Source organism: Saccostrea cucullata, unplaced genomic scaffold, assembly GCF_032062105.1.
Source record: "Saccostrea cucullata isolate Sc308-1 unplaced genomic scaffold, CSIRO_AGI_Scuc_v1 ctg5214, whole genome shotgun sequence".
NCBI lineage: Eukaryota > Metazoa > Mollusca > Bivalvia > Ostreida > Ostreidae > Saccostrea > Saccostrea cuccullata.
Genome location: NW_026929523.1, coordinates 1 through 23,664, shown reverse-complemented (window position 1 = coordinate 23,664; position 23,664 = coordinate 1). Strand labels below are relative to the sequence as shown.

The 23,664-nt window shown below is 37.1% G+C and overlaps 1 protein-coding gene across 3 annotated transcripts; it reads right to left on the bottom strand.

The window, feature by feature from the left end:
- Positions 1-1,180: 1,180 nt before the first annotated feature.
- LOC134281106 (acetyl-CoA carboxylase-like) lies at positions 1,181-23,597 on the bottom strand. Of its 3 annotated transcripts, none has more exons than XM_062763572.1 (18): positions 23,446-23,590; positions 21,686-21,817; positions 21,442-21,573; positions 21,060-21,197; positions 20,290-20,410; positions 20,086-20,183; positions 19,687-19,711; positions 14,468-14,553; positions 13,713-13,856; positions 13,402-13,522; positions 13,200-13,296; positions 12,986-13,082; positions 12,612-12,747; positions 12,043-12,220; positions 11,400-11,667; positions 10,818-10,988; positions 4,968-5,101; positions 1,181-1,621 (listed from the first exon to the last, which is right to left on the bottom strand). In XM_062763572.1, the coding sequence occupies exons 1-18, from the start codon at positions 23,455-23,457 to the stop codon at positions 1,507-1,509; spliced, it is 2,205 nt and encodes a 734-aa protein (XP_062619556.1). In that variant the 5' UTR covers positions 23,458-23,590; the 3' UTR covers positions 1,181-1,506. The 3 variants fall into 3 exon arrangements, with proteins under 3 accessions (XP_062619556.1, XP_062619557.1, XP_062619558.1); XM_062763573.1 differs by lacking the exon at positions 19,687-19,711 and adding an exon at positions 16,142-16,166; XM_062763574.1 differs by lacking the exon at positions 19,687-19,711 and having other exon boundaries at positions 14,468-14,578; positions 23,446-23,597.
- Positions 23,598-23,664: the final 67 nt, after the last annotated feature.

Below are 23,664 nucleotides of genomic sequence, written 5' to 3'. Positions count from 1 at the left end.
ACAGTCCGTGATCCAGAAGTCCAAGGGTTACTTCACTGAGCCAGTTTCGAGAAAATTCAACTTCGAAATCTAAGGCACTTATATTCCAAAGATTTCATCCCTTATTTGTTCTGATCAAGAGTGATAAATCTAATGCATGGTAAAAATTTGGCTGCATTTCTTGTGTATAGAGGATTTGCACGCTGGGAATGGAAAAGAGAAGGAGGTACATGACAGTAACAAAGGATTTAATTGGGTGCGGGACAGATGGACACCTTACTATCGCATAAGCTCATATGGTCTTCAACCAGTAGAGCTAAAAATAAAGAAAAAACATTTAAAACTCAAAACCCTTTTTTCAAATGGATGGTGGCAACAAGAAAGACAGATGGACACCTTACTATCGCATAAGCTCATCTGATCTTCAACCAGTAGAGCTAAAAATAAAGAAAAAAAAATTTAAAACTCAAAACCCTTTTTTCAAATGGATGGTGGCAACAAGAAAGACAGATGGACACCTTACTATCGCATAAGCTCATCTGATCTTCAACCAGTAGAGCTAAAAATAAAGAAAAAAAAAATTAAAACTCAAAACCCTTTTTTCAAATGGATGGTGGCAACAAAAAAGACAGATGGACACCTTACTATCGCATAAGCTCATCTGGTCTTCAACCAGTAGAGCTAAAAATAAAGAAAAAAACATTTAAAACTCTAAACCCTTTTTTCAAATGGATGGTGGCAACAAAAAAGTGAAGCAGCCAATCAAAGCATCAAAATGAAAATTTCTATATCGAAAGATATAAATGTTCAGAAAAACACGGGGGTCAGCCCCTTTCTTCCATCACTGTATACTACCAGCCTTCATCTAATTTTTAGAGTTTTCAATTCCCTTTTTAGTATTTGTGTAGCTAAAATGAGATTGAAAACACAGATTGTCCTTACATATTTTGTCTATATTAGTACAGACATCAGAAATCTCTAACAATAGGTTTTAAGTGAGAGGAAAAAACAAAACAGTTACTTCCTTAACCATGAAAGGAAAACATAAAAATATGCAATTATTGACATCTTTTTATTAAAATTCACCACATTATTAGGTGAAGCAATATAACTTTTACATCATTCAATTATTAAATTTGTGTTCTATATACCAAATTACATCTACTGAAATTCAATGCAAAAAAATAGACAATTTGTCCGACACTCAATAAGTTAATATTCATAATATACAAAACTTGGTTTAAAAGTGAGCACTATATATGATATTCATCATAGAGTAATAATAAATTAGTACAAAAATAATCGTTTACAAACCCTGGTAATGGTTCACATATCATACTGAATTGAATTACAAAACGAATTCATGAACAATTCCAATAATTAATTCATTATGAATGACAGATATGGATTTCATATAATACAATTTTATGCAAATTTGATCCAAATTGCACCTAATGATTTCATACGATTTGTTAAATAGATATGTTATTAAATACGGTCACTGTTGATTCTAATTGTCCATTCTGGTCACGTGTCCATGTTGGCCAGAATTCTGGAGACCTCTGACCTTTGACTTGAGGTCATGTGTTGTGTGATGTGGACGATGGAATCCATGGCAACCTCTGGATTGTTTTGTATCAAACTGTCAACAGTTACAAAGTGTGTAAATTTTAAAGTAAGCTTAAAGCATTATTTTATCAATTAAAGGGAAACAATCAGTAGATTTTATGTCAAAATCTTGATATTTTAGCTAAATTTAATTTAATTCTTCTGGAGAAGAAGACAACTATCAGAATTTCTAGACTGTGCAACCAAGCAATAAATTATGGTTAATTAAAGTGATATATAAATATTATCATGTAAAACCTTTCAGTCAGACAGTCTGGTTCCTAATATTGTTAGCATCCTATTCTTCATTTCTACATGAATAAATGAAATAATGTTATAAAACCCTAGTTGAGCCATCAGGTGATAAATCATGATCAATTAATGTAGGATGTGCTCCCTCTGTAGACATCTGATACCTACCTCCTGACTTGTTGTAGGACGTGCTCCCTCTGTAGACATCTGATGTTGTCTGATACCTACCTCCAGACTTGATGTAGGACGTGCTCCCTCTGTAGACATCTGATACCTACCTCCTGACTTGTTGTAGGACGTGCTCCCTCTGTAGACATCTGATACCTACCTCCTGACTTGTTGTAGGACAAGCTCCCTCTGTAGACATCTGATGTTGTCTGATACCTACCTCCAGACTTGTTGTAGGACATACTCCCTCTGTAGACATCTGATACCTACCTCCTGACTTGTTGTAGGACGTGCTCCCTCTGTAGACATCTGATGTTGTCTGATACCTACCTCCAGACTTGTTGTAGGACGTGCTCCCTCTGTAGACATCTGATACCTACCTCCTGACTTGTTGTAGGACGTGCTCCCTCTGTAGACATCTGATACCTACCTCCTGACTTGTTGTAGGACATGCTCCCTCTGTAGACATCTGATGTTGTCTGATACCTACCTCCAGACTTGTTGTAGGACATACTCCCTCTGTAGACATCTGATACCTACCTCCTGACTTGTTGTAGGACATGCTCCCTCTGTAGACATCTGATGTTGTCTGAAACCTACCTCCTGACTTGTTGTAGGACATGCTCCCTCTGTAGACATCTGATATTGTCTGATACCTACCTCCTGACTTGTTGTAGGATGTACTCTCTCTGTAGACATCTGATGTTGTCTGATACCTACCTCCTGACTTGTTGTAGGACGTGCTCCCTCTGTAGACATCTGATACCTACCTCCTGACTTGTTGTAGGACGTGCTCCCTCTGTAGACATCTGATACCCACCTCCTGACTTGTTGTAGGACATGCTCCCTCTGTAGACATCTGATACCTACCTCCTGACTTGTTGTAGGACATGCTCCCTCTGTAGACATCTGATACCTACCTCCTGACTTGTTGTAGGACGTGTTCCCTCTGTAGACATCTGATGTTGTCTGATACCTACCTCCTGACTTGTTGTAGGACGTGCTCCCTCTGTAGACATCTGATACCTACCTCCTGACTTGTTGTAGGACATGCTCCCTCTGTAGACATCTGATACCTACCTCCTGACTTGTTGTAGGACGTGCTTCCTCTGTAGACATCTGATACCTACCTCCTGACTTGTTGTAGGATGTGCTCCCTCTGTAGACATCTGATACCTACCTCCTGACTTGTTGTAGGACGTGCTCCCTCTGTAGACATCTGATACCTACCTCCTGACTTGTTGTAGGACATGCTCCCTCTGTAGACATCTGATACCTACCTCCTGACTTGTTGTAGGACGTGCTTCCTCTGTAGACATCTGATGTTGTCTGATACCTACCTCCTGACTTGTTGTAGGATGTGCTCCCTCTGTAGACATCTAATACATACCTCCTGACTTGTTGTAGGACATGCTCCCTCTGTAGACATCTGATACCTACCTCCTGACTTGTTGTAGGACATGCTCCCTCTGTAGACATCTGATGTTGTCTGATACCTACCTCCTGACTTGTTGTAGGATGTGCTCCCTCTGTAGACATCTGACACCTATCTCCTGACTTGTTGTAGGATGTGCTCCCTCTGTAGACATCTGATACCTACCTCCTGACATGTTGTAGGACTTGCTCCCTCTGTAGACATCTGATACCTACCTCCTGACTTGTTGTAGGACGTGCTCCCTCTGTAGACATCTGATGTTGGCTAATACCTACCTCCTGACTTGTTGCAGGACATACTCCCTCTTTAGACATCTGATACCTACCTCCTGACTTGTTGTAGGACGTGCTCCCTCTGTAGACATCTGGAGTTGTCTGATACCTACCTCCTGACTTGTTGCAGGACATACTCCCTCTGTAGACATCTGATACCCACCTCCTGACTTGTTGTAGGACATGCTCCCTCTGTAGACATCTGATATCTACCTCCTGACTTGTTGTAGGACGTGCTCCCTCTGTAGACATCTGATACCTACCTCCTGACTTGTTGTAGGATGTGCTCCCTCTGTAGACATCTGATACCTACCTCCTGACTTGTTGTAGGACATGCTCCCTCTGTAGACATCTGATACCCACCTCCTGACTTGTTGTAGGACATGCTCCCTCTGTAGACATCTGATATCTACCTCCTGACTTGTTGTAGGATGTGCTCCCTCTGTAGACATCTGGTGTTGTCTGATACCTACCTCCTGACTTGTTGTAGGACGTGCTTCCTCTGTAGACATCTTATACCTACCTCCTGACTTGTTGTAGGACGTGCTCCCTCTGTAGACATCTGATGTTGTCTGATACCTACCTCCTGACTTGTTGTAGGACGTGCTTCCTCTGTAGACATCTTATACCTACATCCTGACTTGTTGTAGGAAGTGCACCCTCTGTAGACATCTGATACCTTACTCCTGACTTGTTGTAGGACGTGCTCCCTCTGTAGACATCTGATACCTACCTCCTGACTTGTTGTAGGACGTGCTCCCTCTGTAGACATCTGATATCTACCTCCTGACTTGTTGTAGGACGTGCTCCCTCTGTAGACATCTGATACCTACCTCCTGACTTGTTGTAGGACATGCTCCCTCTGTAGACATCTGATACCCACCTCCTGACTTGTTGTAGGACATGCTCCCTCTGTAGACATCTGATATCTACCTCCTGACTTGTTGTAGGATGTGCTCCCTCTGTAGACATCTGGTGTTGTCTGATACCTACCTCCTGACTTGTTGTAGGACGTGCTTCCTCTGTAGACATCTTATACCTACCTCCTGACTTGTTGTAGGACGTGCTCCCTCTGTAGACATCTGATGTTGTCTGATACCTACCTCCTGACTTGTTGTAGGACGTGCTTCCTCTGTAGACATCTTATACCTACATCCTGACTTGTTGTAGGAAGTGCACCCTCTGTAGACATCTGATACCTTACTCCTGACTTGTTGTAGGACGTGCTCCCTCTGTAGACATCTGATACCTACCTCCTGACTTGTTGTAGGACGTGCTCCCTCTGTAGACATCTGATGTTGTCTGATACAGCGTTGTCAATACTATCTTCTCTGATCTGTTCTGTCAACCACTCTACCATAGCTTTGTCATCCTCCCAGAGGTATGCCTACTGTTACACTCAAAAATTGAACCCAATCATAGCGATTTCAACAATTTATTCCATGCGTGTAACATTGACAAGAATTAACCGAAGACTGAATAAAATTTCACTTACAAAGCATTATATGAAATCTATGACTAATTGGAATATACAGAAAGTTACACAGTTCCCACGGACAGGATGTGAATGAAGCTAAAAGATACATAAATCAAGATAACGTAACCAGCTTTATAATTACATTGAAACAAAAGTCACGAGAGTCCCTAAAACTGGGAGAGTTGTAGCAATTAAAATATCAAATTGTTAGGTGAACTGTCAAATTCATTTACTCACATCTGGTTGATAAACTCAAAATGCTGAGTTAGAAAGAATAAAGGGAAATTATATCTATATAGATAATTAACAGAATTTTTACTCTTAACACCTCCCTCCTTAAGATAAAAATTTAACTTGAATAGTTGAATTTTTTCAAAATATACATTGTACAGAAATATAAAAGTAATGTAAAAGCAATAAAGATTATAAGTCCATTAATACTTTTAGATAAAAGTCCATTATGTCACTGTTATTAGATTGTCACATCTAAACACTTTATCAAAACAGTTCGTTCAGCAGCGCGATAGACTGTCCGCGTTTTGGTTCTTTGATGCCTTACGATATCGTATTTCAAAGTCATAAATCTGCAGTGAGAGGGCCCAACGCAAAAGTCTTTGATTATTGTTCTTCATTTTGTGTAGCCAACTCAACGGGTTGTGGTCAGTTTCTACGCAAAATTTTCTACCGTCAAGATAATACGCGAAGGATCCTATGGCCCAAACGATTGCTAGGAGTTCTTTTTCGATGGTCGAGTAATTTTGTTCTCTCGGTAATAGTTTCCTGCTGAGGTAGGCCACGGGGTGATCGCCGTCCTCCAGATCCTGGCTCAGAACTGCACCAATAGCGAATTGACTCGCATCTGTTTGTAACGTAAAAACTTTTTGGAAGTCGGGCGTAATTAAAACAGGGGCTGATGTTAGCGCTTCTTTTAGGTCTTTGAATGCTTTGGTCGCCTCTGTCGTCCATTTGATTTTATTAGGTTGCATTTTCTTCAACATGTCTGTCAAGGTGACGGAAATTTTGGCATAATTTTGGATATACTGCCTGTAATATCCAGTAAGCCCGAGAAACGATTTCAAATCTCTCTTTGTGATTGGTAGTGGGAATTCTTTCACCGCTGTAACTTTGTTTGGGTCAGGTTGTGTGACTCCGTTGCCCACAATGTGCCCAAGGCATTTTATTTTCTCAGCACCTAATTTGCACTTTGACGGTCGTATCGTCAAATTCACCATCTGTAGTTTTCTAACGACATTCTCGATGTCCTCGAGATGAGTTTTCCAAGAATCGGAAAATATGACAATGTCATCAAAATAAGCAACAACATTATCTATGTCGCACAACACGCTGTCCATCAGGCGTATAAAGGTTGCAGGTGATGTTTTCATTCCAAATGGCATAACTAAAAATTCATACAGTCCGTATGGTGTCACAAATGCCGATTTTTCTCGTGAATCCTTTGAAAGGGGGACTTGCCAATAACCTTTCACGAGGTCAAAATGACTAAGATATTTTGCTTTGCCTACTTTTTCCAAGATATCATTAATTCGAGGGACTGGATAAGCGTCGGAGACAGTTATTTCGTTAAGTTTTCTGTAGTCAATACAGATCCTGATAGAGCCATCTGGTTTGTTGACAAGGACAACAGGGGAACTCCAAGGGCTGTTCGATTTTTGGATATGTCCTTGCTCTAGCATTTCATTTAGTGCTTTCTTTACGCATTCTTGTTTTGCTTCTGGAATTCTGTAGGGTCTTAGACTGATCGGAGTTTCGGTTGTTGTACGAATTTGATGTTCCGTCAGGTTACAATGTCCAGGTTTGTCTGTGAATACGGTTTCATATTTGGAACAAAGGTCCCTTAGTTCTTTGCGCTGATTTTGGTTTAAGTTGTCTCCAAACTTCAAATCGTCAATGGTTTCCGTTCTTTCATAAGGAAAAGCTTCTTCTAGTCCATCAGTTTCCTCAGTTCGGTCAGTCACGAGCAAAGCTGCACGTCTGTATTCTCGTAGTAAATTGATGTGATAGACGACCACACCACGACGTCCTCCAACGTTGACTTTATAATTTACATCATTAACACGCTCTGTAACTCGGAATGGCCCTTTCCACTGGGCCACCATCCTAGAGGTGTCAGACGGAAGTAAGACAAGAACCTCGTCTCCAGGATAAAACCTCCTTTCAGTAGCTGACTTGTCATACCAACGTTTAATTAATGTCTTACGTTTTAATAGGTTGTCCTTTACCTGTGATGTGATATCCCTAAGTTTTTGTCGCATTCCCGCAACATGTTCAACGACAGACATCTGGATTCCTTCCTCGCCTGCCATGAATTCTTTGATTATTTGTGTCGGTCCACGGACTGGCCATCCATACAGAAGTTCAAAAGGTGCAAATCCCGTCTCCTCATGAGGGACTTCACGATACGCAAACAAGGCATATGATAATAAAGTATCCCAGTCGGATTCCTCTTGAGTGCATAGTTTCTTCAAAATTGACTTCAACGTACCATTAAAACGCTCTGTTTTCCCATTGGCTTGCGGATGATAAGGTGATGTTGTAATTCCTTTCACTTTCAACAACGCAAATAGGTCTTTCATAAGCTGACTTGTAAAATTGGTTCCTTGATCAGTTAGTATAATTTTTGGTACTCCCACACGACTAAACAATTCCATGAGCGCGTTTGCTACGCTTTCGGCGTCACAACTTTTCAATGCGAATGCCTCTGGATACCTCGTTGCATCATCAACTATTGTAAGAATGAATCTGTTTCCTCTCTTGGATTTTGATAGAGGGCCAACGATATCCATTGAAATTTTGTAAAATGGTTCAGTGATGACTGGTGTGTTGATCATTGGAGCTTTGACATGTGTACGTTTTGCCACTTTTTGACACACATCACACGACGAACAGTACTCACTTACATCGGCGAATAATCCAGGCCAGTAGAAAGAGCGCAGAATGCGTTCCTTTGTTTTTTCGGTGCCTAGGTGTCCTGCGAATGGTTGGTCATGCGCTAGCTCCAAGATTGATTTTCTGAGGCTGGTTGGTAACACAATTTGGTTTCCTTCTCGTAATCCATCCTTAGTTTTCCATTTTCTCTTAAGTATTTCGTTCTCATAGTAAAAAGCAGGTGGGCTATCTTGGGCTGTGTTGTAATCCACTGCTTTGTCACGACAAGCTTTTAGGGTGTTGTCCTCTTTTTGTAGTCGGGCTAGTTTCTCAGCATTCATGGAATTTATTTCATTACTCTGTATCGTATCTGTAGGTTTACTATCATCCGTCAAATCATCAATTGATTTTGGTAGCACTCCTGAGTCCTGCATCTTCTTTTCCATATTTTTGTCATCATCCAGAGCTTTCAATGCCATAGATCTGGTGACAAAATTAGCACTTTTTCTGCTAATGACATCATTTCCAAGTAGAGCATCTGCTACAAGGGAGGGAACTAGTCCAACTTGAGCATATCCTTTGTAGTATGGAGTGTCAAGTTTCACAACAGCTAACTTGGCTTCAAACGGTTGGCCAATCGCTGTGTAAAGAGTTGTTTTATGTCCGTCTAAAACACTGCTCTGATTAACTAAGTCCTCCCGCACAAGTGTTAATGACGCACCTGTATCCTTAACAAAGGATACTTCCCGGTCATTGACAAATCCAGGTAAGTAGATCAATCCATCACAAGAGTGGTCTATAATTCTGGATGCTAGTGAAATTTTAGGGCATTTATTCGCAAAATGTCCTTTTCCGTTGCACTTAAAGCATGTCACATCCTTCCTGTGACTGCTCTGGTTTTGACCATTTCCTGGTCCAGTTGGTTTTCCATTTCCAGTAAATCCCTGAGCGATTGGTTTGGGGGGAATGTAGTCCTCGGCGGCCTCCACGATGCTAGATGATCCCTTGTTTCTTCTCACCCACTGTGCCTGTGATGATGGTAGAGCTTTCAAAAAGAATTCGTCTCGTAGGGTCTCAATCGGATCTTTTTCCTCTATGCACCTCTTTAGATACATATCAATTCTGGACATAAGTCCTCTATATGTTTCGTTTCCTTCTCTTTTCACTGATAACAAGTCAGAAAAGTACTCATGAGGTCTTTTACCGTATCGTTCTATGAGGGCTTTCCTCAAATCGTGATAAGATGTTGATGCTTGCGATGACACATGTCTAGTTTGTCCAGTTAAAAGTGTCCTTAATTGAAGAATTTTTATGTTTTCTGTCCATTCTGCTTGGTCACATACAGCATCAAATTCAGTGAGAAAGGTCAAAATATCATCTGATTTTGGATTGAACGGTTGTAATTTAATTTTGAATGAAGCCGAATTTGATAAAGGATTTTCTGTATAGATTTCATCTGAAGTTTTTCCCTTTCGAGTGCCAGTTTTTCCATTTCCATTTAAACTTTTTCGCGTTCCAGAGCAATTTTCTCGCGTTCTAATTCAAGTTTTAATGTATTTTCTTTTTTAGTTGTTTTCCTCCTTACTGGTTGCTGTTGAGGCTGTTTAAAGACTGGTACGGCTTCCTGTACATTCTCCTCTTCAATTTCATCCTCAGTGAAGTCGATTGATTTCTGTGTCCACCTTGGTCTATTTACTGCAATTGAGTCTTCAGTATAACGAGCTTTTTCATCGGCCATGGTTCAAGGAATTTCAAATGTTTATCCACAATTTCAAATGAATTCATGAATTGTTACACCACAATTCGGACAAATTGATAACAAGTTAATTAAATTGTTAATCCCACAATTTAAATTAAAAACACTCAGTTTACTTAAATTGTTACACCACAATTTAGAGTAAGGTCACAATTTATATACCCGATTGTTAATCACAATACGAAGTATAATCCCACCGCTGCCACCAAAATGTTACACTCAAAAATTGAACCCAATCATAGCGATTTCAACAATTTATTCCATGCGTGTAACATTGACAAGAATTAACCGAAGACTGAATAAAATTTCACTTACAAAGCATTATATGAAATCTATGACTAATTGGAATATACAGAAAGTTACACAGTTCCCACGGACAGGATGTGAATGAAGCTAAAAGATACATAAATCAAGATAACGTAACCAGCTTTATAATTACATTGAAACAAAAGTCACGAGAGTCCCTAAAACTGGGAGAGTTGTAGCAATTAAAATATCAAATTGTTAGGTGAACTGTCAAATTCATTTACTCACATCTGGTTGATAAACTCAAAATGCTGAGTTAGAAAGAATAAAGGGAAATTATATCTATATAGATAATTAACAGAATTTTTACTCTTAACACCTACAATGTCAGTATACTATCCCAATCATAAAGCCCTCATAAATAAATGACAATTATTTTAAACCTTTTCACAAAGTGTCATCAAAACATTTACTGTCAAGGAAATTTGATTTTTTCTTCACAACTTAATTTTCTCAATGTACTTGTCCTTAAATATCTGATTCATTCAAAATTACACACCTTTCAAAACTCAAATTTAATTAATTACAAAATATGTCTCTTCTTCACTCAATCAGAAAATCACAACAATCAATAAATTGTTAAGATAAAGTCTATGAAAATCATTAAATACATGTACATTCCACTGATTTTACTTGCTAACTAACTTTAAATAGGACTGGTACAACTTATCTGCTTACATTGACAGTGCCCCTGTCCTCCACAAACCAGCGATGTAACATGGAGTTGAGCTCCCCCTCCCCGACGTTCTGTGTGAACTGCTTCATCTTCTTCTTAAGCTGCCTCTCTAACAACCGTCGCTTCAAGTGCCAGTAGAAGAACTCACGGCTCTTCTGCCATTTAAGTATGTCCTGTGTGTTGAAAATAAAAATGAAATTGTGCATCAAAGGTATACAGTAAATGTACTATATTAAGCTGTACAATATTTGACACTTTATGACTTTCAAATTACATTAGAGTACATACAATGTATATCAGTGAAATCACTACCTGTTACAAAAGTTAAAGTTTGTTTTATACGTATGGCAAAGAATGAAAGAAATTCAGACTAGAGAAATTCAGAAGTCAATCTTTAATCTTTTAAATGTGAAAATACCAATTTTTTTTTTTTGTAATTTTACATCATCACATATTGTGAAATATTCAAATGATATCTTTGATAGTATACTTTTAAAATAGGTCATTGAAAATTATTTTCAAATACTTGATCTGTACAGTGTTCAAAATATTTATTTTCATTTCTTTTATTGAATTACACTCACAGTAATAACCCCCATTTCCTCCATTCTCCCGGGAGTGTCATGGAGGTCAGCGAACTGTATCGCCACCTGGTGGTACATGGGGAGTAACTTTTCCTGGCGAGCTGCCAGCTGTTTCTGGAGCTCCTCCTTCTCGTCCGGATTCAGCTGTGGACTGGTCAGTCTGTCCACGATCTGGCGACACGTCTGGTCCAGTCTCTGTATGGTCTTCTCCAGGTCCTTCCTCCGGAACTTGATTTCTACGGTTCCCTCTGGTTCAAGGACACCTCCCCTGGAATAAAATCATCTCAATCATTTAGACTGTACATTTGGGGAGAAAGTATGGAAGACTTGAAATGAGATAAATTTAAACATTTTCTTTCTTTCCTTTTTAAGTAAATATGTGCATAATAATATTTTTTTTAATCAAAGACATACAATATTATATTTTATGCACAAATAGGCAGCAGGAAAAGCATATTTCAGCCCTCTCCCTACAAAGGAGGCATACATGATTGTAAATAAAGAATCAAGCAATCTTTTTTATATACAAACTTTTTTGCCTTGGTATCTTTGAATAATTTTCTTAGTTTCTCCATTCAGCTGAGAGAAGAATTTCATACTTCAATGTTCACATCTCAACAATTCCTCTATTAAAATTTCATACCTGCTGAGTTCATCCGCGTACATTTCCATGTGGGTGGGGTTAATTGTTGGATCCACCACTACCCAGGCTCCACCCCTCAGCTCTGCATACGGGGGGATGTAAATCATGATGGGTTGATTATATTCTGTGAGGGCATCCACAATGTAGGAACCAAACTTAAGGACTTGGTCGTGCATATCTGAAAACATGAAAAGGTTTTTAATATTACAGTAGATGTTCAATAAATGATTCAAAATTTACCATTAAAACAATCAAGTTATAAAATATTAGTTATACTGTTAGTAATATATTATATAAATTGCAGAGAAAAAATACAGGTAAAACATCTGTCATTCATAAACATGTTTGCAAAAATACTGTGCACAGCATATGTCTATCACATGAACTTTAAACACAAATTTAACCTTAAATTTCCAGTCACCTACTGTACAGAAAAATAATTGAAGTTTTAAGATTTTCAAGATTTTCTATCAAAATCATTCCAAGAGAATAATTTGAATAAAATACCAGAGCTACGTATGAAAACTCCAATGATCCCATGATTTTCTGACTTTATGAACACGCTGTACCTTTCATTCCCCCCGAGAATCCTCTCCAGTTAGCAAACACCATGAGAGGGAGGTCCTCTCTGTTGAAGTCCTTAATGGCCTGAGCTGTCTTATAGGCCGAGTCTGGGAACCATACCTGACCAGCTTGTTGTATCACCTATAGACATCAAGTGCAATTTCATTTTAGCAAAACTTACTCACTTTTGAAGTCCCATACTTTTAAACAAGAATCCTCAGTTAAAATTCATATCATCTCTAAAAAATTTCGAATTCAATAACAATAATTTGGAGCAAAACATTTTTTCAATAAAAATCAATTTATTTAGACATAGTTTGACATAATTCTCTAATAGTACACTAGATGTACAAAGGAAAATAAGGATTTTAATCTGTACCTTGGTCTCCGAGTCCAGATTGGCAGGGTCAGCTGGTATGGTCATTTCTACAGTCCTGGTCTCTACACAAATCACCCCCACAGGGATCCCTCCCAATCTGTTAGACACACACAAAAAGATAACACAGCTCAAGGTTTCCTCTTCTTTTGATTTCAATCTTAATACATATTGAATTTATAAATCAGCTACAGTAAATGCAGAAAGGGAGACAAACCTTGCTCGACCTGTGACCACTGTTTGTGCCCAAGGCTGTAAGATTTCATGGAAAGACTTGTGATCAAAGAAACCTTTCTGCCAGGAGTTCTTGTCATCTATAATTAGCACAACAGTAATAAGCATTTATCCTTCAATCAAAAGTTTTAGTTACTGTACTAATTCATTGACTGTCCCATATTAAATAAAAACTTTTAGATCACCTGGATTTTGTCGCCCATTCAGCATCCACCTGGGATCGTAGGGGGCCTTTGTGGGGATGAAGTCCACCGGTCTGTCTATAGGGTCACCTGTATCTAGTACTGGTAATGGGGAACCCTTACACTGAAAACAACAATCCAGATAAATTATACTCAGTGACATCCTTTACACTAAATCAATAATTTTTTCAGATAAAATACAGAAGTGAAAACAAAAGAAAAAGCCTGCAATTTTTTTTCTTCATAAAGAAGCATTTCTATGTCAATCACCTTTCACTCCATTCTCTAGTGACAGTTATAAGAATGGACAGTACCTTAGGCATGTATGACAGCCACTTGATGATCTTGTAGACTCCCTCGAAGTCGTCGGCTGTAACATCATGTGTGACTCCGTTTGTGTACATGATCTGGATTCCTCCCAGCTGATTGTTACTGGTGTACACCTCCTTACCAAGGACCTGTGTTTTCAATAAATATTCAAATTATACTGTTAAATCAACATTGTTTGTGGGTGAAGTAATGTACATAGATTAACCTTTCTCTGGAATTTACATCTATAGGAACCCTTAAATAAATGTACTGTAAATAACCGTTTATTCATGAAACTTTATTTTTGCGTAATTACACCCAAATATTAGTATCTGAAGTCCTTTAAGGTTGTACGCAACGTAGTTTGAACTTTTTTGGGTTCTTCCCTGGAGTTGAAGAGTTCCACTAAATGAAGGACTTGTGTGCAATAGTTCTAATTTCTATATATGGATTTGTACACCTCTTCTAAAACAATTTTTGTAAAAGAAATTTCTGGAATTCATGTTTTATAATTTTTGTACATTTTTTTTAAATAATGAGAAATTTTTCAAAATTTGAGATCTTTTCAAAACCCCTGGTAACCCATGCTGATTTTTTGTCTAAGAACATGTAATGATATCATAAGTTTAAATTTAGAATACCTTGGAAAATTATCAGTAGGTAAGGTACATTGCGTATGTTCTTAAGCAATGATCACAATTCCTGCAATTTTTTTCTCCCTAATAAATAAATGAGATACTGACTATCTCTCATGGCATACCTTGTTCAGTGCACCTGCACCGGTGAGGATGATGTGGGAGTTCTCCACCTGTATAGTTCTCTGTCCGAGTCTGACCAGATAGGCACCTATACCTATAGCTCGACAGGTAACCTAAATATAGAACAATCTGTAAGCTATAAACAAACCAGATAGGCACCTATACCTATAGCTCGACAGGTAACCTAAATATAGAAAAATCTGTAAGCTATAAAACCAGATAGGCACCTATACCTATAGCTCGACAGGTTACCTAAATATAGAACAATCTGTAAGCTATAAAACCAGATAGGCACCTATACCTATAGCTCGACAGGTAACCTAAATATAGAACAATCTGTAAGCTATAAAACCAGATAGGCACCTATACCTATAGCTCGACAGGTAACCTAAATATAGAACAATCTGTAAGCTATAAACCAGATAGGCACCAATACCTATAGCTCGACAGGTAACCTAAATATAGATCAATCTGTAAGCTAAAAACCAGAAAGGCACCTATACCTATAGCTCGACATGTTACCTAAAAATAGAACAATATGTAAGCTATAAACCAGATAGGCACCAATACCTATAGCTCGACAGGTAACCTAAATATAGAACAATCTGTAAGCTATAAACCAGATAGGCACCAATACCTATAGCTCAACAGGTAACCTATATATAGAACAATCTGTAAGCTATAAAACAAGATAGGCACCAATACCTATAGCTCGAAAGGTTACCTAAATATAGAACAATCTGTAAGATACATACAAACCAGATAGGCACCAATACCTATAGTTCGAAAGGTTACCTAAATATAGAACAATCTGTAAGCTATAAACCAGATAGGCACCTATACCTATAGCTTGACAGGTAACCTAAATACATGTATAGAACAATCTGTAAGCTATAAACCAGATAGGCACCTATACCTATCGCTCAACAGGTAACCTTAATATAGAACAATCTGTAAGCTACACACAAACTAAATAGGCACCTATACCTATTGCTCGACAGGTTACCTAAATATAGAACAATCTGTAAGCTATAAACCAGATAGGCACCTATACCTATAGCTCAACAGGTAACCTAAATATAGAAAAATCTGTAAGCTACACACAAACTAAATAGGCACCTACAGTGTATACCTATTGCTCGACAGGTTACCTAAATATAGAACAATCTGTAAGCTATAAACCAGATAGGCACCTATACCTATAGCTCAACAGGTAACCTTAATATAGAACAATCTGTAAGCTACACACAAACTAAATAGGCACCTATACCTATTGCTCGACAGGTTACCTAAATATAGAACAATCTGTAAGCTATAAACCAGATAGGCACCTATACCTATAGCTCAACAGGTAACCTAAATATAGAACAATCTGTAAGCTACACACAAACTAAATAGGCACCTACAGTGTATACCTATTGCTCGACAGGTAACCTAAATATGGAACAATCTGTACGCTACAAACCAGATAGGCACCAATACCTATAGCTGGACAGGTAACCTAAATATAGAACAATCTGTCAGCTATAAAACCAGAGGCACCAACACCTATAGCTCGACAGGTAACCTAAATATAAAACAATCTGTAAGCTATAAACCAGATAGGCACCTATACCTATAGCTTGACAGGTAACCTAAATATATAATAATCTGTAAGCTTTAAACCAGATAGGCACCAATACCTATAGCTCGACAGGTAACCTAAATATAGAACAATCTGTAAGCTACAAACCAGATAGGCACCAATACCTATAGCTTGACAGGTAACCTAAATATAAAACAATCTGTAAGCTATAAAACCAGATGGGCACCGATACCTATTTTAGCTTGACAGGTAACCTAAATATAGAACAATCTGTAAGCTACACACAAACCAGATAGGCACCTATACCTATAGCTCAACAGGTAACCTAAATATAGGACAATCTGTAAGCTACAAACCAGATAGGCACCAATACCTATAGCTCGACAGGTAACCTAAATATAGAACAATCTGTAAGCTATAAAACCAGATAGACACCGATACCTATTATAGCTCGACAGGTAACCTAAATATAGAACAGGCTGTAAGCTATAAACCAGATAGGCAGCTATACCTATAGCTCAACAGGTTACCTAAATATAGAACAATCTGTAAGCTATAAACCAGATAGGCACTAATACCTATAGCTCGACTAGTTACCTACATATAGAACAATCTGTAAGCTATAAACCAGATAGGCACCGATACCTTTTGCTCGACAGGTAACCTAAATATAGAACAATCTGTAAGCTATAAACCAGATAGGCATGTATACCTATAGCTCGACAGGTTACCTAAACATAGAACAATCTGTAAGCTATAAACCAGATAAGCACATATACCTATAGCTCAAAGGTAACCTAAATATAGAACAATCTGTAAGCTATAAACCAGATAGGCACCTATACCTATAGCTCAAAGGTAACCTAAATATAGAACAATCTGTAAGCTATAAACAAACCAGATAGGCACCGATACCTATAGCTCGACAGGTAACCTAAACAAGAGGCCCAAGGGCCTTGAATCGCTCTTCTGATAAATTGTACAATCTATCACTTCTATTTGAAGCCTCTAACCCTGAGTATCTTAAGTCCCAAGTTGCATCAACTGACAAAGTTTGATGATTCTTAGCCAATTAGGACTGAAAATATTTTTAATAATAAAGCTATAAAAACCATAAGTACATCACAGTAAACTATATTAAGATTGAAGTTTTCTGAGGACTCAAGATGCATTAATAAATAAAGATTGAAGATTTTACGCCAATAAGTATTTGAGATATTTTAAAGTAGGTCACCGTGACCTACTTTTTTGTCTACATTTTTTGAAAACCCGAGATACATTCTTTAACAACAAAATATGCATCAACAAACAAATTTTAGTAATTCTAAACCAGTTATGACCATAGATACTTAAATAAAGCCATAAAATGTCAAAAAATTAGGTCACCATGACCTACTTTTTGGACATCATTTTCCGAAAACCCAAGATGCATCAACTTACAAAGTTTGATGATTCTGAGCCAATAAGTACTGTAGACACTTAAAAAAACATAAAATGTTAAAAGTAGGTCACCATGACCTACTTTTTGGTCGTCACTATCCGAAAACCCAAGATGCATCATCTCACAAAGTTTGATGATTCTAAGCTAAAAAATACCTAATATATTTGTATAAAGCTATAAAATGTAAAAAGTAGGTCACTGTGACCTACTTTTTGGTTGTCACTCTCCAAAAACCCAAGACGCATCAACTCATAAAGTTTGATGATTCTAAGCCAATAATTACCATAGATATTTAAATAAAGCCATAAAATGTCAAATGTAGGTCACCATGACCTACTTTTTGAACATCATTCTCCGAAAACTCAAGATGCATCAACTTACAAAGTTTGATGATTCTGAGCCAATAAGTACTGTAGATACTTAAAAAAGCCATAAAATGTTAAACGTAGGTCACTGTGACCTACTTTTTGGTTGTCACTCTCCGAAAACCTAATAAATTGTACAATCTATCACTTCTATTTGAAGCCTCTAACCCTGAGTATCTTAAGTCCCAAGTTGCATCAACTGACAAAGTTTGATGATTCTAAGCCAATAAATACCTAATATACTTAATTAAAGCTATAAAATGTAAAAAGTAGGTCACTGTGACCTACTTTTTGGTTGTCACTCTCCGAAAACCAAAGATGCATCAACTCATAAAGTTTGATGATTCTAAGCCAATAATTACTGTAGATATTTAAATAAAGCCATAAAATGTCAAAAGTAGGTCACCATGACCTACTTTTTGTTCGTTATTCTCCGAAAACCCAAGATGCATCAACTCACAAAATTTGATGATTCTAAGCCGAAAAATACCTAATATATTTAAATAAAGCCATAAAATGTAAAAAGTAGGTCACCATGACCTACTTTTTGGTTGTCACTCTCCGAAAACCAAAGATGAATCAACTCATAAAGTTTGATGATTCTAAGACATTAATTACCATAGATATTTAAATAAAGCCATTAAATGTCAAATGTAGGTCACCGTGACCTACTTTTTGTTCGTTACTCTCCGAAAACCCAAGATGCATCAACTCACAAAGTTTGATGATTCTAAGCCAAAAAATACCTAAGATACTAAAATATTACCATAAAATGTTGAAACTAGGTCATTGTGACCTATATTTTGATTAAAATTTTTTAAAGTCACAAGATGCATCTGCTGACCAAGTTTGATGATCCTACGTCTAAAGGTAATCAAAATAAGCCTTTTAAACAATTCAAAATCAAATTCCTGCAAAATACAAAAAGTAGGTCACAGTGACCTACTTTTTCATAAAAATGTTTTAACGTCTCAAGATGCATCATTTTACAAGATTTGATGATTCTAAACCTCTCAGTGTCTGAAATAATTGGATTAATTGTTTTAAAAAGAATAAGTCATCAAGTTCAAAAAGTAGGTCACGGTGACCTACTTTTACGTTGACGTTGTTCAAGGACCCAAGATGCATCAACTGACAAAGTTTGATGATCATAGGCCTTAAAGTGCCCGAAATATGCCTTCAAATCAATATGAAAACAAATGCTTACAAAATTTAAAAAGTAGGTCACCGTGACCTACTTTTGAGTTAACATGATGTGAAGTCCTGAGATGCATCAACTTACAAGATTTGATGATCCTAGTTTTAATAGTAAGCAAAATATAAACGTTTTCATTAATTTTAAATTTAGGTCATCTTTGAAGTGACCTTGAGACCACGCCCTTTGCCCCAGGGTCATGCCTTGAACAATTTTTAATCTTCAACATATCGTAATCATTGTATGTAAGTTTGGTGAAAATCTGCCCGGTGGTTCTGGAGAAGAAGATTTTTTTGCAACCAGTACTTTTCGTTTTGTTTTCCTGATTATCTCCCCTTGTTTTAGGGTCCCAACCCTTATTCTAGTATAAATGGTAGCCCTTGGGCCAAGGATACCCTGTGACAAATTTGACACAGATTGGCCAAAGGGTTCTTGAGTTATGGCCCATATTCTGAAAAGTTAACGCACACCGCACAAATGGCCATAGCATTAGCTCTTTGAGCCTTTGGCTCAGAAGAGCTAATAAAGAACAATCTGTAAGCTATAAACAAACCAGATAGGCACCAAAACCTATAGCTCGACAGGTGACCTAAATATAGAACAATCTGTAAGCTACACACAAACCAGATAGGCACCGATACCTATAGCTCGACAGGTAACCTAAATATAGAACAATCTGTTAGCTATAAATTAACCAGATAGGCACAGATACCTGTAGCTCGACAGGTCTTAAATATAGAATAATCTGTAAGCTACACACAAACCAGATAGGCACCAATACCTATAGCTCGACAGTTTACCTAAATATAGAATAATCTGTAAGCTACAAACAAACCAGATAGGCATCAATACCTATAGCTTGACAGGTTACCTAAATATACGACATTCATATATAGTCTTAAACTCAGAGCTAATCTGTAGGGCCTTCCAATATGGATTCCCCTTTTGTATTTCCTAACCTTTTTTCAGCCTTTAAATTAGTTTTATTCCATTAGTAACAAAAAAGCAGTCAAGGTTTAAAATCAAACACTTACCAAATTGATTGTAATGATATCGTTGTAAGCTATAGATGATTCCCCAGCAATCATTCCTGAGCCTCTTAGATTCTCTACCCCCAGTCCCTCCTCTCTCCCTGTAAATAGAACAAACATTGAATTTATTGAATTCATCTGAAATGTTCATCTGAATATCAACCTTAAACTCAAGTTCAAGATGTTAATTTCAAAAGAAGGCCTTACCAATAACATCAATTATTTTATATCTGGGTTCTCCCTCATCTTCTATAAGTTCAGCATGGACGGAATTCATGGCACTAACTTTCTTAAAATCTACAGGGGTCAGGTACAGGTATTTGAATCCCTAGAAATGAAACAAAATTCTCTCAATAGAATACACATGTAAACAAGAATTACTGTTTTATTGGACTTCAAACAAAGTACACCTCAACTCTGTGTACTTTTTGAAAGTTGACTTTTGTATACAATACAATATGCTTAATATAGGTAAGTGCAGGCATCAAGCAATTTGAGTCTTTATGAAAAACATTTCTTTTTTTTTTATGTTGACTACTTCTTGGAATGAAAAAATCATTACTTTAATAATGAATTCCTTATAAGCATGTTCAGCATAACCATGTTTTAGTGCATATCATCGGTGGTAAATTTATAAGCTAAGCCTTTAAAAAGTTACCGCTTCTATATCTTTAGGGTCATTCAAGGCCACCTTTGTAAGCCAAGCCTTACATTTTCTATATCTCTAGGGTCATTTTAGGCCACCTTTATAAGCTGAGCCCTACCTTTTCTATATCTTTAGGGTCATTCTAGGCCACCTTTATAAGCCAAGCCTTACCTTTTTTATATCTTTAGGGTCATTCCAGGCCACCTTTATAAGCTGAGCCTTACCTTTTTCTATATCTTTAGGGCCATTCCAGGCCACCTTTATAAGCTGAGCCTTACCTTTTCTATATCTTTAGGGTCATTCCAGGCCACCTTTATAAGCTAAGCCTTACCTTTTCTATATCTTTAGGGTCATTCCAGGCCACCTTAAACAGGTGTTTGATCTCCTCAGCTAGCCCTATCCTGGCTCCACTGTTAGCTGAGATGAAGATTCTGGGTAGTCCCTCTCTTCTGGCTTTCTCTGAGGCTTTCTGAAAGATGATTTCAAAGAATAAAAATATTGATCTGAAATCATTACAGAGCTTTATCAATCAACAGGGGATGTTTACAGCTTCTAGCCACCTGATTTTACCTCTAGAAATTCCTCATTCCACATAATGCCCTCTTCTCAGATATTAAATGTTTATTACAGATTTTCTTAAAGATTGATCTTTCTTTGTTATATGTATCTTTTTCATAGCTGTATAAAGGCTCTATGATTATACTGGGTTATACCTTGAACAGAAGGTCCTCTACAGGTCCAAATGAACCAATCTTGTATGTGATGTCATTAGATATAACTATGATGTCACGACCTTCAGGACATTCTGGAGTCTTCAAGGTCATCTGCCAGGCCACCATTCCAATCTGAAAGGTAACATGTCCAACACAGCATAAAATTCCAATCAACCCTGATATCCAATGATTTCATCTCCAGATGTGAACAGGAAACATTTTTGTATCAGTATTACAATCTTACCTCATTCTCTCCTGGCAGTCTGTTCTGTTTACAAAGGTTGTTGTCTTTATCAAGGACAAGCTCTATACAACTGAAGGCATCAGCTGGAATCTTGTTTTCTTCTCTGTGGTCCTTCCAAAACTTCTGTAAGGCCTGAAACACAGAACAACAAAGTCAACAACGTAAAAACAATAAAATTTCTGTAAGGCCTGAAATAAAGAACAACAGTCATAACAACAAAACTTCTGTAAGGCCTGAAATACAGAACAACAGTCATAACAACAAAACTTCTGTAAGGCCTGAAATACAGAAACAACAGTCATAACAACAAAACTTCTGTAAGGCCTGAAATACAGAACAACAGTCATAACAACAAAACTTCTGTAAGGCCTGAAATAAAGAACAACAGTCATAACAACAAAACTTCTGTAAGGCCTGAAATACAGAACAACAAAGTCAAAACAACAAAACTTCTGTAAGACCTGAAATACAGAACAACAAAGTCAAAACAACAAAACTTCTGTAAGACCTGAAATACAGAAACAACAGTCAAAACAACAAAACTTCTGTAAGACCTGAAATACAGAACAAGAAAGTCATAACAACAAAACTTCTGTAAGACCTGAAATACAGAACAACAAAGTCAAAACAACAAAACTTCTGTAAGGCCTTAAACACAGAACAACAAAGTCAAAACAACAAAACTTCTGTAAGACCTGAAATACAGAAAAACAAAGTCAAAACAACAAAACTTCTGTTAGACCTGAAATACAGAACAACAAAGTCAAAACAACAAAACTTCTGTTAGACCTGAAATACAGAACAACAAAGTCAAAATAACAAAACTTCTTTAAGGCCTTAAACACAGAACAACAAAGTCAAAACAACAAAACTTCTGTAGGCCTGAATGGTAGACGTACAGTAAATCTGGAAATTTTTATGTCGATTTATTTTTGCGAATTTGTGTCAAAAAGTTGTTGATTTATTTTTACGCTTCAAATTTTTGCAAATTTTCACTGATGCTTAAAATAAAAATCACTGAAGATTTTCAGTTCAGGTTATGTTTCAAATAATATGCCCAGTTTATTCACAACGTGGCAACATATTGCAAAATCGCTCCGAAACAATTTTTATAAAAATGCAAAAGGATTTGCACTGAAAATAATTTTTAAATCAATTATAACAAATATTTCAGAGGTTGTTTATGCATTTTGACCTAAAGTATAATCCAAATGAAGAAAAAATATATTATTTTCTCAATGTTTTTTTTCTCACTTAAAATTTACACGCCCTATTTACATTTGGAACTTTCTAGTAAGCGCACTGAGATTGAGTTATCGCCCGTGTTAATACACGGTTAGATAAAATGACAGTTCTCTCTTTATTGGCAAATCAATTGATGAAAATAATTAAAAAGGGGCATACCACCTCAGTGCTTGTCAATCATCGGACGATATTGCATATAACGAGGGCAATTTACACACACGGATAATTAACTTGTAGTTATATAATAGACTAGTGTAAACAGGTTTCTTTTAAAAATGCAGATTTTATTTTCAATCATATTAAATTTTTGCTGATTTGTGATCTAAAATGATTTTATGAGGACTTCAGTTGTTGTTTTGTTGTTTCAAAAGTAACCATAATAAAACATTGTCTGGATAAAATTTTTGTATGGGATTGTATATTTTTCTGATAATTGTCGTCCTCAAAGAAAACCCACAAAATTTTATCCCAAATTTCTGCTTTCATGATGTTTTACCTTCAAATTTCTGTGATACCTGAGTGAACATTCCTGGAAAATCATAGACATAAGTTGTTCCGCTTGACTGGGCCTGGAATCTCTTCAACTGTAGGTGGTCCTTTGTGGGGTAGGGGGTGCTGATCAGTAGACCGTGAAGGGCCCCTTGTTTTGTTCCATAGGCTTCAAACATCACCTATATAAGGTACTCAGAGTTTGAAAAAAAAAACTCAAATTTAACCTTAAATTCATAAAGAAA

Coding starts and splice junctions, on each gene's coding strand:
- LOC134281106 (XM_062763574.1), bottom strand. Junction 21,198..21,441: donor TAGAGGACCTTCTGTTCAAG/GTATAACCCAGT, acceptor ATCATCTTTCAG/AAAGCCTCAGAGAAAGCCAG. Junction 12,221..12,611: donor ATTCTCGGGGGGAATGAAAG/GTACAGCGTGTT, acceptor TCATGTTTTCAG/ATATGCACGACCAAGTCCTT.